This window comes from Zeugodacus cucurbitae, chromosome Y (genome assembly GCF_028554725.1).
Source record: "Zeugodacus cucurbitae isolate PBARC_wt_2022May chromosome Y, idZeuCucr1.2, whole genome shotgun sequence".
Classification (NCBI taxonomy): Eukaryota; Metazoa; Arthropoda; class Insecta; order Diptera; family Tephritidae; genus Zeugodacus; species Zeugodacus cucurbitae.
In genome coordinates this window covers 5,040,552-5,055,395 of record NC_071673.1, presented here as the reverse complement: position 1 = coordinate 5,055,395, position 14,844 = coordinate 5,040,552, and the positions used below count along the sequence as shown (strand labels likewise).

General features: G+C 35.8%; 2 protein-coding genes across 9 annotated transcripts in view; both read right to left on the bottom strand.

The window, feature by feature from the left end:
• The window catches only part of LOC128923552 (protein rtoA-like), a 2,411,103-nt gene that overhangs the window by 1,139,125 nt on the left and 1,257,134 nt on the right, over positions 1–14,844 (bottom strand). The window lies entirely within an intron of this gene.
• Positions 2,954–5,363, bottom strand: LOC128923549 (uncharacterized). The gene is made up of 2 exons (XM_054235816.1): positions 3,544–5,363; positions 2,954–3,479 (listed from the first exon to the last, which is right to left on the bottom strand). The coding sequence occupies exon 1, from the start codon at positions 5,361–5,363 to the stop codon at positions 3,813–3,815; it is 1,551 nt and encodes a 516-aa protein (XP_054091791.1). The 3' UTR covers positions 2,954–3,479; positions 3,544–3,812.

The window sequence follows — 14,844 nt, the reverse complement described above, 5'->3', positions numbered from 1 at the left end:
AGGGCGAATAAGTCTCAAACTAGAGGTTGGAAAGACGAGACCATGGACGAAGATCTGTTTACGTTTATGCTGGACGCAGAAATGAACAACGCAAATGACGCGAACGAACAGGCAAAACAATTGATTGATTATGTTATGATCATGATCAGAAAAAAGTGCAACGTCCGCCGAAAGCCAGTATATTGGTGGAATCGTGAAATCGCAGATCTGAGAAGCAGCTGCCATAAAGCCAGGCGGAAATTTCAAAGAAATAGAAATGCTGTGGAAAATGAGCTTCTACGAGAAATTTTCAAAAAAAAAAAACGAAAAGAATTTAAAATTGCGATCAGAAATAGTAAATCTGCATGCTTTAAAGAACTCTGTGATAAGGCGGAAGAAAACCCATGGGGTGGAGCCTATAAAGCAGTAATGACTAAATTAAGGGGTAATAAAGGACAAATGCCGACTTGCCCTATACTACTAAAAGAAGTAGTGGAAACTTTGTTCCCAACACAAGAGGCGCAATCAGAGGAAGTCGTATCCAATATTAGCTTAGAGACCCCTTTTATTATACCGATCGATGACGTCGAGGTGGTGCAAGCAGCTGAACGCTTCGGAAATGCAAAAGCTCCTGGCTTAGATGGCATTCCTAATAGGGCCCTAAAAATTGCGGTAAAATACAAAACTAAATATTTTGTGAAAGTACTCAATAAATGTCTGTGGGATGGTATTTTTCCCAAAATATGGAAAAAACAGCATTTGTTGCTTTTAACAAAACCAAATAAACCGCCAGGTGAACCAAGCTCTTACAGGCCTCTATGTATGATCGATACTACTGGTAAAATGTTCGAGCGAATAATTTGTGATCGGGTAGAAAAACACCTTGAAGAAGTGGAAGGGTTGTCAGAAAACCAATACGGGTTTCGCAGAAGACGCTCGACAATTGACGCGATCAAAAAACTTACAGAGATTGCAGACAAAGCCATAGAGGGCACTAGGTGGATGTACGGATCCAAGGAATACTGCGCAGTCGTTACATTCGACGTAAAAAATGCTTTCAATTCAGCATGTTGGACCCACATACTTCAAAGACTACAGGCTCTTAAAACGCCAACGTATCTGCTAGGCATCATTAAAAGTTATTTATCGGATAGAGTCCTGCTGTACAATACGGACGAAGGAGTCAAGCGATACAAAGTGACCGGTGGAGTACCACAAGGATCTGTCCTGGGCCCACTCCTGTGGAATATCCTGTATGATGGAATCCTTCGCCTTCCAACACCAAAAGAAATACAAATCATCGGATATGCAGACGATATTGCAGTGACAATTGTGGCAAAAGAACTACACCAAATTGAAGACATATGCAGCAGTGTTACTCGGAGAATAAAGAACTGGCTAACAGCAGCGAAGTTGCAACTGGCTGCACAAAAAACAGAAGCAGTTTTAATAACTAGTAGAAAGAAGACAGAAGTAATTACACTTAACATTACGACACAGACATCATTGAAATATTTAGGCATACTGATAGATTCGAGACTAAATTTTAAGACAAATATTGAGAAAGCTTGTGAAAAAGCTGCGCGAGTGAACATGGCCTTAACCCGAATAATGGCTAACATTGGTGGACCTAGTCAAAATAGAAGACTACTATTGGCAAAAGTTACGATATCAATAGTAATTTACGCGGCACCGGTATGGGCAAACGCCCTTATGCAGAAAACATATGTCAAGCCGATTAAATCCCTATTCCGGCTTAGTGCACTCAGAGTTGCAAGCGCTTTCCGCACAGTATCTCACGAAGCCGCAGCAGTCATATCTGGCATAATGCCACCCGATATAATGGCTCAGGAGCTGAAAAGAAATTACGAGAAAAGTAAACAGTACGGAAGACCTCTAACAAATAAAGAGCGTGAAGAAGAAAGACGCAAGAGTATAAACGAGTGGCAAATACAGTGGGACACAGCGTCCAAAGGACGATGGACGCACAGGTTGATAAAAAATATTGAAACCTGGTTTAATAGAAAGCATGGCGACGTTGATTTTTACTTAACGCAGTTCCTAAGCGGGCATGGCCGTTTTAGGGAATATCTCTATAAATACGGACACAATGATGCAGAAATGTGTACATCCTGCGGAAGCGAAAGAGAAGATGCTGAACATATATTTTTTCAATGCCCAGAATATGCCAGCTGGATATGGTAGACATTGGTAAGCGAGCAAGGTAAACGATGTAGCATGATTGTTTCGCTTACTCCGACCGATGAAAATTAACACGGCGATGTCCTACGAAAAGTAACAGATCACCCCTTTCGCTTACCATAGGGACGAAGAATTCTTCGATGCCAAAGTAAACGAAGAGTTCTTCGATGCCACAGTTAACGATGAATTCTTCGATGCCATAGTTAACAAAGAATTCTTCGATGCCATAGTTAACGAAGTATTCTTTGATGCCATAGTTAACAAAGAATTCCACCATGCCACAGTTAAATTCGATACAATCGTTATAAAGGTTTTATTTTTTGCTAAATGCACTTAAAAATTGTTATAACAAAATGTGTTTAACTGAACTGAATTATTACAAATTGAAATAGTTTAAAAACGTTAAATACACATATATATAGTATATATAAAATGATCAAAGGTTGAAAACAGCAGGTTTTAAAAAACGTTAAATATATATACAGGCGGGTAACTAGCGGAAAGAACCGGGATGCTGCGAAAGCGGAGATGTTGGTCGAACGACGTCGTAATGAAAAAAGGTGCGCGAGATCCTTTCTCGTTCCTTTTTGTTCGAATTGGTATGCTGCTTTTAATTTTGTGGCTGAGCCTCTTTTCGTTTTTTATCCAAGCAACGAGACTTGAAGAAACGGCCTTTGGCGAGTTTGATACTTTTTTGAATTTGGTGTATATACTCCGACTCGGTGAGACCTTCAACTTCCACACATTCTACAAAAAAAGTTGAAAGAGTATGTTTATAAATTTGAAGCTATGTCCTTCAATGTTAAAAATACGAAAAACTTACCAAATAGTAACGCATTAAAGTGCGTAAATTCCTTCAAAGATTTTTTACCCTTCACACCAAAGTAATTGTAATCCAGCAACAATTCAACTGCTATAATTTTATGCAGTGATTTTTCAATTGCATTGTGACCTAGCAGGTCTTGTATTATAGGCATCTGCAATAAAAGAATGTTGATTTTTGAATTAAAATGTGACACTGAAGTGTAGTATTTTTAAAAAAACTCACATATTTTTCCTTGTTACCTTCCAATTCTTTGTCAAGTTCTTATAATGCTTCATCAGTTTTTAATGGAAATTTATTAGTAGATTTGCGCCTGCAACTCATTGCATTTATGAGGGCATTATTTGCTGACTGCACGGTGGTTAATTTTCGCAACAGCTCATTTGTGGTGTCAACTTGTTTCGTCAATTTCTCTATATGTTGTTGCATTTCATCAATTTTTTTTCCAGACTGGCGATTTTGCATGGACAAGAATCTGAAAACATAAATTAAACATATAACGTTGTGAAATATCTACTTTTCGTATTAAAAGAACTTACTTTCGTTTTTGTAATTTTCCGCAACCGATTTCACGCTAAAAGATTTCAGCCCGTGGTAACTCATCTTATAGGTCCTTGCTGTGAATAATCGGTAGAAATACAAATTGATTATTGTAAGGCAGACACATTAATTTGTATAAAATAAGTTGGACATCATAGATTTGCTCCGCTTCTTCGGTGTCAATGTCAGCTATGAAAACGCCCAAATCTATCATCAATTTCAATGGTTCCGTAAATAGATTGCAGCAGTTTTTCAAAACTTCCCACATCTATCTGTCTTTTGTAAACACGTTTTCGTATTGGTATCTGTTATTTATTTGTTGTAATGTTTCTCGGGGTCTTTTAACGAACCGCTTTAGGGTTTGCAAAAAATTTTCGAATGCATATGCTGAGAATGAATTCAGAAAACCGCACGATTTAACGGAGTCCACCAAATGCAGCACTGAATGTACATTGTAACTTACTTTTTCTTCTCCATAAAAGGTTGGGAAAAGGTGCACGAAGTAATTAAGCATTTGCTTTATTTCTTCTAAATTGTTTTCATAGGTTTTTTGTGACGAAAGCAATGCATATGCACAATGCAACAAAGAAAAATGATAATAAATACTGTCAGATACAATGTCTTTCAAAGCAACCATTCCCGTGTAAAGTACAAACTGTCGGAACTCTATTGCTTTCCATCTTGCAATTTCATCTAAGCTTCGTGGTTTTCGAGCAAATTCATTGGGTATGTAAGGTATGTACGAAATCAAAGTTTTCGACAGCATTTTTTTCTGCTGCTTAGTCAACTGATATCCTACATTCGGACCATTAATTAGACATTTTAGCACTTTTCTTACAACTCCAAGATCTAAAAGGTGCATTGGTTCAAGAGGAAAAGCGGAGACCATTCCCACACCTATTTCTTCGAGACACGATTTTTCCATTTTTTTATGATGACCCACGCTATTTCTTGCAGCAAAGTCATCGTCAGTTCGAAGATTTTCCGTCAATGTACTGTAAGTTATTGTATGGTTTATTTTTTTACCCACTTGTGTGCACTTGCTGCATCCTTGAAAAGAGTTGTGACCTACTGTTTGGCAGATAAATGCTCTTGCTGGGGCATCGCAAATAAAGCATCGCACTTTCACTTTGATTCTTCTGCCATTGACTTCCATTCCGTATTGCGTTAAAGTTTTTAGTTCATAAGCAAAATCGTGTAAATAGTTATTCACGTCTGCCGGTTTCTGTTTGCCTTCAAAAACACCAATCAACATCACCTTCGTATTTCTTTTTGGATGCAATTTTGCCAATATAGGCCACAAGCTTACATTTGAGCTTTTGTACAAAGGTAAGCCGTCAATACCGATATCGATTTCAAATTTATCAACGTCACTCAACGTTATCGCGATACTCCTTAGTTGCTTTTCTAGGCCTATGTGCAAATAATTTCCTGGCGCAACAGTTCTCAATCTGCAGGTCGCTTGCCGTAAAATTCCTTTCGAAGATGTTGGTACAAAAATATTCTCCAACTGCAATATTTTTAACAAATCAACGAAGCAGTTCTTTGTGACTTTATGACGCGCAGTCCACATTTTCAATTTTTCAATTAATTTGTCACAGTTCGTTTTTTGTGAACTTTCTTCTTTTTCAAAAAATTCGACTTCAGCATCAATATTGTCAAAGTTACAATTCACCGCATCCTCTTCAGAATCATCTTCTGTCATTTCGTAAAATTCACTACAATTCACCGCATCCTCTTCAGAATCATTTTCAGCCATTCCGTAAAATTCACTTTCTTCATTTTTAATAAGTCTTCTCATATGTCTTTTTGAGAACATTCTTTTATTTTTTATTCTAAGTTTAAACACAAAAAAATAAACAAAATTTTTAATTAAAATAGTAGCTCACCTGATCACGACCAACTTTTTGCTTGATGATTTGACGAGATAATGAAAAAATTTACTTATAAATTTTATTCCATCAATTTGTATTTGTCGTTTTTCACGTACTTACTTGATTTGTAAATATGAACACAGTAGAATTTAGCCGTATAGCTTACTTTTATGCATTACCTGGTATCGAAGAATTCTACATAGAATTTTCTTCGAAGTATTCTTCAAGAAAAATGTAAGCGAAGTTCCGCATAGCTTACTTTTATGCATTACCAGGTATCAAAGAATTCTACATCGAATTTTCTTCGAAGTATTCTTCAAAGAAAAATGTAAGCGGTGAACCATTATCCCGCTGGGATGAGGCAGAGAGAGTGAATTTAAAGCACGAAATCTCGGAGAAATTAACTCCAGAAAATATAGTAGTACACATGCTGCAGTCGAAGAACGTGTGGCATTACGTAAAACAATGGGTCGAAAACGTAATGGTAGAACAAAGAAATTAGAGCGAATACGCTATAGCGTGACAAGTATTTAGAATGTAATCCCCTTAGAAGTACTAGCCAATAGGCCTTGCTTGCCCTGTGAAGTAATACCTAACGGTAGTCCCGCATGGCAAATACCATAGCTATGAACGGAGATGTTGTTTTTAGTGGGTTAAAGTCTCACACAACTGTTGATGGGGCAACAGTGTCTTTCGATGATTTTTTCCATCATTACAACATTACATTAATTAATTAAATACAAATTGAAATTATAAATAACAATCAATTCATTCGACTTACCTTTTTTGTTTTATTTTAAATATTTTTTGGAAAGTCTTTTTCCTGTCAAGCGATTTCTTTGCTGTGTGATCGTTGCTCCAGCTTTAGAAAACAGTCGTTCACTAGGTACTGAAGTGGCCACAATAGATAAATATTTGATAGCTTGTTTATACAATTCCGGGAATACATTTTTCATATCATCCCACATTTCTGTTGGATTCAGATTGATAGAAGCAACAGCCGATCCAAGATACATTTGCACTTCAACTTCCGTTGTTGTAATAGCAGATGAATTGGAAAACTTACATTTCATATTTTAGTGGGCCAACTGTTTATGATGGCTCCAAATATCAAACGGGTTTTCTGTTGCAAACTCATCCGAAGATTCCGACGTACTAACGCTATTATTTGCATCCTTTATGACAAAATAATAAATAAATAAATACAAATAAATACAAAACTGTTTTTTTTTTTTAGCCAGTTCATCTTTAAAATGGAGTAATTTGAATCTCGGATCCAATACAGTAGCCAACGCCAGAACTGAATTAAATTCAAGTTTGTCAAATCTCTTATTCATGTTCTTTTGCAGTTCACTTTTTAGCTCCCCTACAATAGCATCTTGAGCTGAAATTTTTGTCAGAGCTTCAGTTAAACAGCTTACTAAAGGTATAACCTTGCTAATGGTAACGTAGGTATCAGCCGAAATCTCCCTGGTCACAATTTCAAAACACTTTAATAATTCAATCAGCTCCTTAATTTTGTTCAGCTCGGAGGCATTAACCATAGAGGGTGCTTCTGGGCGAGTGAGCAGTACTTCACTTAAAATAGGGGCTAACTGGACAAATCTCTCTAACATATTAAAACATGAATTCCATCGCGTTCTTACGTCAAGAATCATTTTCTTGGTATTACTTGTAGAAGTCCCGGTGTCTATTTGTTTTTGCCGAAATTGATCACTGGCATTAACACTTTTTTTAATAAACTTAACAATGTCGCGCACCTTAGTTATCAAAGCTGATACTTCCGTGGACTTATCTATTGATTGCGTTACAACCAAATTAAGCGTGTGTGCGAAGCAGGGTATTATTTTTTTTTCGCCAAACAAGCTTCTATTTAATTTCATCATGGTTGAATCATTATCAGTTACACAAGCAGAAACTTTATTTATGGAAACGTTCCACTCGTTGAAAAGTTTACGCATAGTTCCTTCTATATAAGCTGCTGTATGACTTTCGTGCAGTTCGATTACTCCTAACGTCCCACTCAACAAACGTAAATTGTCCAAAAAATGAATTGTTACCCCAAGGAACGACTGATTTTTCATTGTCTCCGTCCATATGTCATACGTTAGGCAATAGCTGTCGCACTTTCGAATATACTCTTTGAAAATTGAAGACAGCGCTTCATATTTTTCATCCACTCGTAATTTTATTGTTTCTCTACTTGGAACTTTAAAAAGCGGAACCAGTTCTTTCATCATCTGCAGAAAACCTTTTCCTTCTACAGTGGAAAATGGCTTGTTGTTCATTATAATATATTTCACAAAGCTTCAGTAATTTTCTTTGATTTAGACCCATCTTGGTAAGAAATACTTTTGACCTGCTCAAAAAAGTCTTTCACATTAGGTTGGATCAGCGCTGGCAACTGATCCGATTTATTTTGCAGTACTGACGGAGTACATGTACTAGGAGACGATTCAATACATGCAGTCTTCTTACTACTATTATCGGATAACTCACTTGACGCTGTCGTCCCAGCGTTTGGTGTTATGTTCATTATATCGGAAATTATTCGCTGTTTTGGTTCCGAGTGCGGCGTAGTTTTGGAGGAGCATTCTGCATCATCAGCTTGATCGAGTAATACCTTTTTATGTACATTCTCAACGTGACAGCGAAGATTCGACGAGTCACCTGATGTTTTTAATTTCTTGCTGCAGATTTTGCTTGTGGCGGAAGCATCTGAATTTCTTATAAAGAGGCTCCAGACCCTGCTTTTTAATTTTGAAGGCAGCATTTTGAAAATATGAAATATTGTTTACATATTTAATCGTCTAATGCAATTATTTACATATATTTTATATTCACTACACCTGTAATAAAGTTGTGATTGATAACAGATGAATTCGAAACAACACTTATATTAAACGCTCAAAAACAACTTCTAACACACATAGCACGAAAAAGACTGTTACACAAAATGTATTTTCGATTTTTTGTAAAACTTATTTCGTATTAATTCATAAGCGAATTCTCAATATTATTCAAGTGCACATTCAACCAACCAATTCTCCGTATTATTCAAGTGCACATTCAACCAACGAATTCTCAGTAGCAGATGTTTTCGCATTAATACCGAGAAAAAGTGCTGCAAAGATGTGGAGTAAAATTTGAAAAAAACATCGACATAAAACATCGTTGAAAGTGACATCGATGTATCGATATTTTTAGAATCACAACATCGATGGCTAACATCGATGCTTTTTGACGAAAAACATCGATGCTTTTTGATGAAAACATCGATACATCGTTTGCATCCCTAGGTAGCACAGCAGAGCTAATGAAAATTTTTTATGTGCTACAGTTTGTTTGTTGTTTTTTCCTCTTTCTTCAGAAATCTTTTCGAAGCATTTCACAGAGCTGTGCAATATACATTGAAGTATGTATTCATGTGCTACAGCTCTCGCATGTGTTTGTTGTTTTTTCTTTTTCTTCAGAAATCTTTTCGAAGCATTGCACAGAGCTGTGCAATATACAGTAGTATTCCGAAATAACGAACACATTAATTGTCAGGCCTGTTCCTTACATCGAATTTTTCGTTAATTCGAGTACTCACTTAAAGATATATTTTTCAATAAAAATTAGTTAAATATTCGTAAATTGCAGTTTAATAAATTGTTTTATTAATTATTTGTTAAAAATGAAGAACCATAACAAAACATTTAAATTCAATATAGTTTTCCAAAAATTGACCAATTCTGACACTTATACTTCTATTTGGTGCTGATCAATAATTTTAAGCTTTTCTATAAAATTCAATTTGCACATTTCTTTTAATTTTTTTCACGTTTTATTTTTAATTCTGGTTATATGTTATTTGATTTTTTCTCTTTCTTCATATGTCTTCTTCATGTTGTTAAGATAAAAGTTCAAATCAGCAAAAAAATTTGGTCCGTTCATACATTGGTCTTGTCACTGAAGACGGCGTTCCATTCAATGTACTTTAATTCTTATATAATATGCGCAATATAATTGATCCTATATGTCAAGGTCTTAACCCTGCATAACCAATCATATTTTTTATGCGCTATAACCAATGTTAGTCGATTCGACTAATGTACCCTAAAAATCGATTCTATGGAACCGGTTCTTCATTAAATGTTATAAAAAATATCAAAAGAAGAAAATAATACAGTTTTTTGTTTTTAAAAATAAAAAAATCATTCATATTTAGTTTATTTTTGATTAATTTTGGTATAAAATTACTTGCTACTCTTATTCAGTCTTAGTAGTATCACATGGTACTAAGAAAAAAAAAATAGAACATAACTTAAAAACATAAAAGGCTTTCTGCCGTTACAAAATTAAAGCATTACTTTAAGTAACTAAACTAGAAAAAAACTTTTAAATCATTATTTTGCACAGAAGGCACAAAGCTCAACTTTGTGCTCACCACAGGTACTTTTGCCGCATTTTGTGCATACTGTCTTCGTCATGTGGTGTTTTTGATATGGGCAGAGTCCGCAAATTTCGCCCATTTGTGTTTATTCTTCCCACGTAAAATGTTTTTTGAAAAAGGTATAATATTTTTGTGAGTCGGTTGAGTAGGACTATTACTGCTTTCTTCATCGCTGCCTTCCAGATTGTGATCACTGCCTTCATAACCATCACTATCTACTGCTTCATCTGACGAACTTCCCTGCATCATTTCTTCGTATGGACTTGGTGCGTACTCGCTTTCGGAAGCACTGAAATCTTCTTCTTCATCATCGGAAAGATCCAAAATTCTCTCAATTTCATCGTCAGATATTCTATGTGCAGCCATATTACTGGCTAAAAAAAGTTGCACTAAACCCAATGTTAGTCGTAACGACTACCTTACTTTTACAAACACATACATACCCTTCAGCTAATCCACACAACCTGACTGTGTTCATCGGCAGTAGCTTTACAACTGAATCAACTGTCACAATATAAAATGAGAGGACGATAGATAAAAAGAAAAAAAAAATTGCGAGAGCAAAAAGAAACAATGTTAGTCGAACGAAATAAAACTTTACACAAATACTGTATATGATCTGTGGCATCATACGTGAAAAAATTGTCGAAATCAGACTATAACTTTTCAATGCCCCTGATATCGAATATGAAAAACTCAGTGCCCCATGGTAACTTTTCACCGAAAATTTCGGTAAATCTCTCAGTTGTCTTAATATAATTCAGAGGAAATATTTTTCTTCTAATAGTGTGTCTCTGTACCAGAATAGGTTAAAATCGAGTCATAACTTCTCTTATATATGAAAATATGAGAATACCTAATTATAGGATTTTCAAAAATACGCTTAATAGCTTATAAATCAGTTAATATGTGAAATATATTTTTGCCGAATGTATGGGTCAAATTGTGTGTTTTCTTATTAAAATATAGCAATACATTGCGAGAATATAAAATGTTCGGTTGCACCCGAACTAAGCCTTTCCTTACTTGTTTTTATTTACTTTAAACACTGACTGAATGAAATAAGTTTTTTTACAGTTCTATTCTACCATTCCCAATATTTAGTAATTTTATAATTTTTTGGGAAAAATTATTTTGAAATTGTACTTCAATGTACAGTAGTTTTCCGAAATAACCTTAAATAACGAACATCGGTGATTTGTAAATACTCGGCTTAACGAACAACATGAAGAAAACATATGAAGAAAAACATATAACCAGAATTAAAAATAAAACGTGAAAAAAATTAAAAGAAATGTGCAAATTGAATTTAATAAAAAAGCTTAAAATTATTGATCAGCACCAAATAGAAGTATTAGTGTCAGAATTGGTCCATTTTTGGAAAAAATTATTGAATTTAAATGTTTTGGTATGGTTTTTCATTTTTAACAAATAATTAATAAAACAATTTATTAAACTGCAATTTACGGATATTTAACTAATTTTTATTGAAAAATATACCTTTAAGTGAGTACTCGAATTAACGAAAAATTCGATGTAAGGAACAGGCCTGACAATTAATGTGTTCGTTATTTCGGAATACTACTGTATATTGCACAGCTCTGTGCAATGCTTCGAAAAGATTTCTGAAGAAAAAGAAAAAACATCAAACACGTGCGAGAGCTGTAGCACATAAAAAATTTTCATTAGCTCTGCTGTGCTACCGCTCTCAATTTTTTGTTACCGCTACGCCAGAGCATAGCGCAAAATTTAATTTTTTGTTCCCGCTCCAGCTGTAGTTTTTTACCTAACAAAACTCAGAGCAGAGTAGAGCACATACTTTTATATTGTTATGCTACGCTATGCTATGGCTCTCGACAAAGTGAAAGCGGTAGCAAGAGTAAAATGAAATGCTACGAGAGTAGCGTAGCGTTTCAAACATATGTGAATGCGCTAGAAATCGACAAAAAACTCAAACTAACCCAAACTAATGTACGAATACACACATTAAATGTACTAACATACACATATTAATGTACTTACATACAATCCCAATGGCTCACATAAAATAATACCAATACACAAGAAATCACAAAATTCTCAAGAGACAAAAAGCAAACACGTCTATAAGTTAAATAAGTTAAGCAACACATTTTATTTTGTATTGTGTCCTTTATTATAATTTGGTGAGCTACTGCTGCACCTTATGAGCTACAATTTATAGCTAAAACTTAAATCTAAAAAAAGTATATCTAGAGTCTATGTTTACTATTAGCTACGTGACTTTGCATTGTTGCACTATTAATAGAATCAGACGACCAATGCAGTGGCTGACGTGAGATAACGAATTTCCTTATCCTCTCAATATCTTCTGTTGGACTATTATCGAGCGACCAACGCAGTGGCTGCCGTGGGATAAGAATTTTTATCACTCAAGCCACGCGTGAGTTCTCCGTCTGTGGATGAGCTATTTGAGTTAAGTTCTCCCCTTCTAGTTGTAGGCCGTCCTCGGGCTTCCTCAGGCTGTCAATAACAATCTTTAGGGAAGATGCGCGTCTCTTTTCTTTTAATTTTTGGAGCACCTTCAAAATAGAAAATACAATAGCTATGATGAGGAGGATAGCCACGCTAAACGTTGCGGGCCTTGTTGTCAGTTTTTAATCTATTTCTCCAATGTATTGTAGATTCTTGATGTTAAGCCTTTGTAGGTATGATAAACTTAGAATTTCTTGGTGTCCAGTGATATTCAAGAGCGCCGATGTCGCTGAGCTGAGATGTCGTCTAACAATATTCTTCATGTTCGGGAATAGAGACCCATTTATTTCGACTTCTTCATCGAATGTCACCAGAAATGTACCATAGATGGTTTTTCCGGAACTGTTGTCCATTTTTATAACAGCAGTTAAATCATTTAAAATGATGATACCGTCTATTACTTCCAATGGTTTTAGGGACGAGTATTGCAATGTGCCGTGCCACCGGAGTGTAGTTGTTGAGCGCAAGTGGTGAAAGGTAATTTCTTGCAGAAAATCTTAGTTAATGTAGGTGCAGTTTCCAATTGGCAGGATCTTATCGCCGCAATCTGCAACGTTGTTGCCTTTAGCGAAATGTTGTTTTGTGCCGTTGTGGTCGACAGGAAAAAGAGTTATCTTTTTACAAACTAAGCTAGGTTCAGGATATTTAATTATGAAATGTAGGAAATTATGATCTAGTATTACATTGATTAAATCTATTATTGTCATACCTGTAGAGTGCTCATTTAACATGTTTTCTATATCTTTAGAATCGAGAATAAGAGGGTTAATAACGCGAATCTTTGCAAGTGTAATTGGCAACAATAGTGTTTCAAGTTCTGAGATTAAGGTTCTATCACTTGCGAGTAATGTTTCATAGAGGTGACCAGTATCGATTTCTTTATCTTTTGCATAATTAACGATAGTATTTACGGTTTCTGTTAATTTGTTAATTCGTTCCTGTATCCGAGTATTTATTATTGCTTGTCTATCTATTGACTCAATTAGCTTTTGTTGGTTGAATTTTAGTTTTTCAAAATCATCAAAATCGGGAGTTCCAGCAACCACTTTCAAAGTTGGGAAAGTGGGAGCATTTTTCAAACCAAAAGGAAGTCTGCAAAATTCGTATTTCCCATTTGCTACAGAAAAAGCGGTTTTTTCTCTGTCCTTTTCAGAAAGTAATACTGGTGAAATCCAGATTTTAAGTCTAGCTTGGTAAAATACTTGGCTTTTCCGCGATTCGACAGAATTGCACTTGGTATGGGATATTTATCGTCAATTGTTTTGGAATTTAGCTTCCTAAAGTCTATAACTAGCCGTTTTTTTTTTGCTTCCTTGCTCGTCTAATCCTTTTATTTTATCGCAACATATTCCTGGTACTATTTCAGCATCTCTAAATACTTCTACTTCAGATACCGTTAATGATGCAAATTTATTTTCTAAAGTTTTTACCCTTTGTTCAAAAATTTGAGCTTGATTTGAAAGTGCAGATTTAACCGCAAACTCAATAAGCGTTTTTATTTCTGATTCTCTAAGCGACATTTTATATGGTCTGATTACTCTACTTCACTATCACTCGTAAAAATATTACAATATTTAACGAAAATTAATTAACCTTTCGCACAGATTCTATTTGTTTCTTTGATTCTTGTTGTTAAAAAAAAAAACAATTTTTTATTTATTTCGATGTTTTTTTTTGTTTTTTGTTTAATAAGCACTCTACTTACATGCTTCTTTATTTATTTATAGTAGTTGGAGGATGGAGTCATATGTAGAAGTTCACGTAAGTGAGGAAACTTTCTGACTGTCATTCACTTGGGAGTGGCCAGGAACGATTCTTTTACAAACCCGAAACCCGGTTATGCGGTTGTGCGTAGGGTTTGGAACCACCACATAAAAACACGCCTCCAATGAAAAGAACAAAACAGCCTCGGATGCCCAGCCCAATTTTGATGACGACCACTGCAAACGTTTAAAGGACTACGATTTAAGGGCATGCACCTAGAATGTCCGGACCCTTAATTGGGAAGGTGCCTCTGCCCAGCTGGTTGAAGTCCTCATACAACTAAAGGCTGACATCACCGCCGTCCAAGAAGGGCGATGGACGGGACAAGGATGGAAGAAGGTGGGTCCTTGTGACATCTACTACAGCGGCCATATAAAGGAGCGCAAATTTGGTGTTGGATTTGTGGTGGGAGAGAGACTCCGTCGCAGAGTCCTGGCATTCACCCCGGTGGATGAACGTCTTGCCACAATCCGCATCAAAGCGAGGTTCTTCAACATATCGCTGATTTGCGCCCACGCCCCAACGGAAGAGAAGGACGATGTGACCAAAGATGCTTTCTATGAGCGCCTAGAACGCACCTATGAGCGCTGCCCCCGCCACGATGTAAAAGTCGTGCTTGGCGATTTTAACGCCAGGGTGGGTAAAGAAGGTGTCTTTGGCACAACAGTCGGAAAATTCAGCCTACATGACGAAACATCGCCAAACGGCCTGAG

Bases quoted from the DNA above. Each gene is read 5' to 3' on its own strand.
- LOC128923549 (XM_054235816.1), bottom strand. From the start codon at position 5,363: ATGTTCTCAAAAAGACATATGAGAAGACTTATTAAAAATGAAGAAAGT.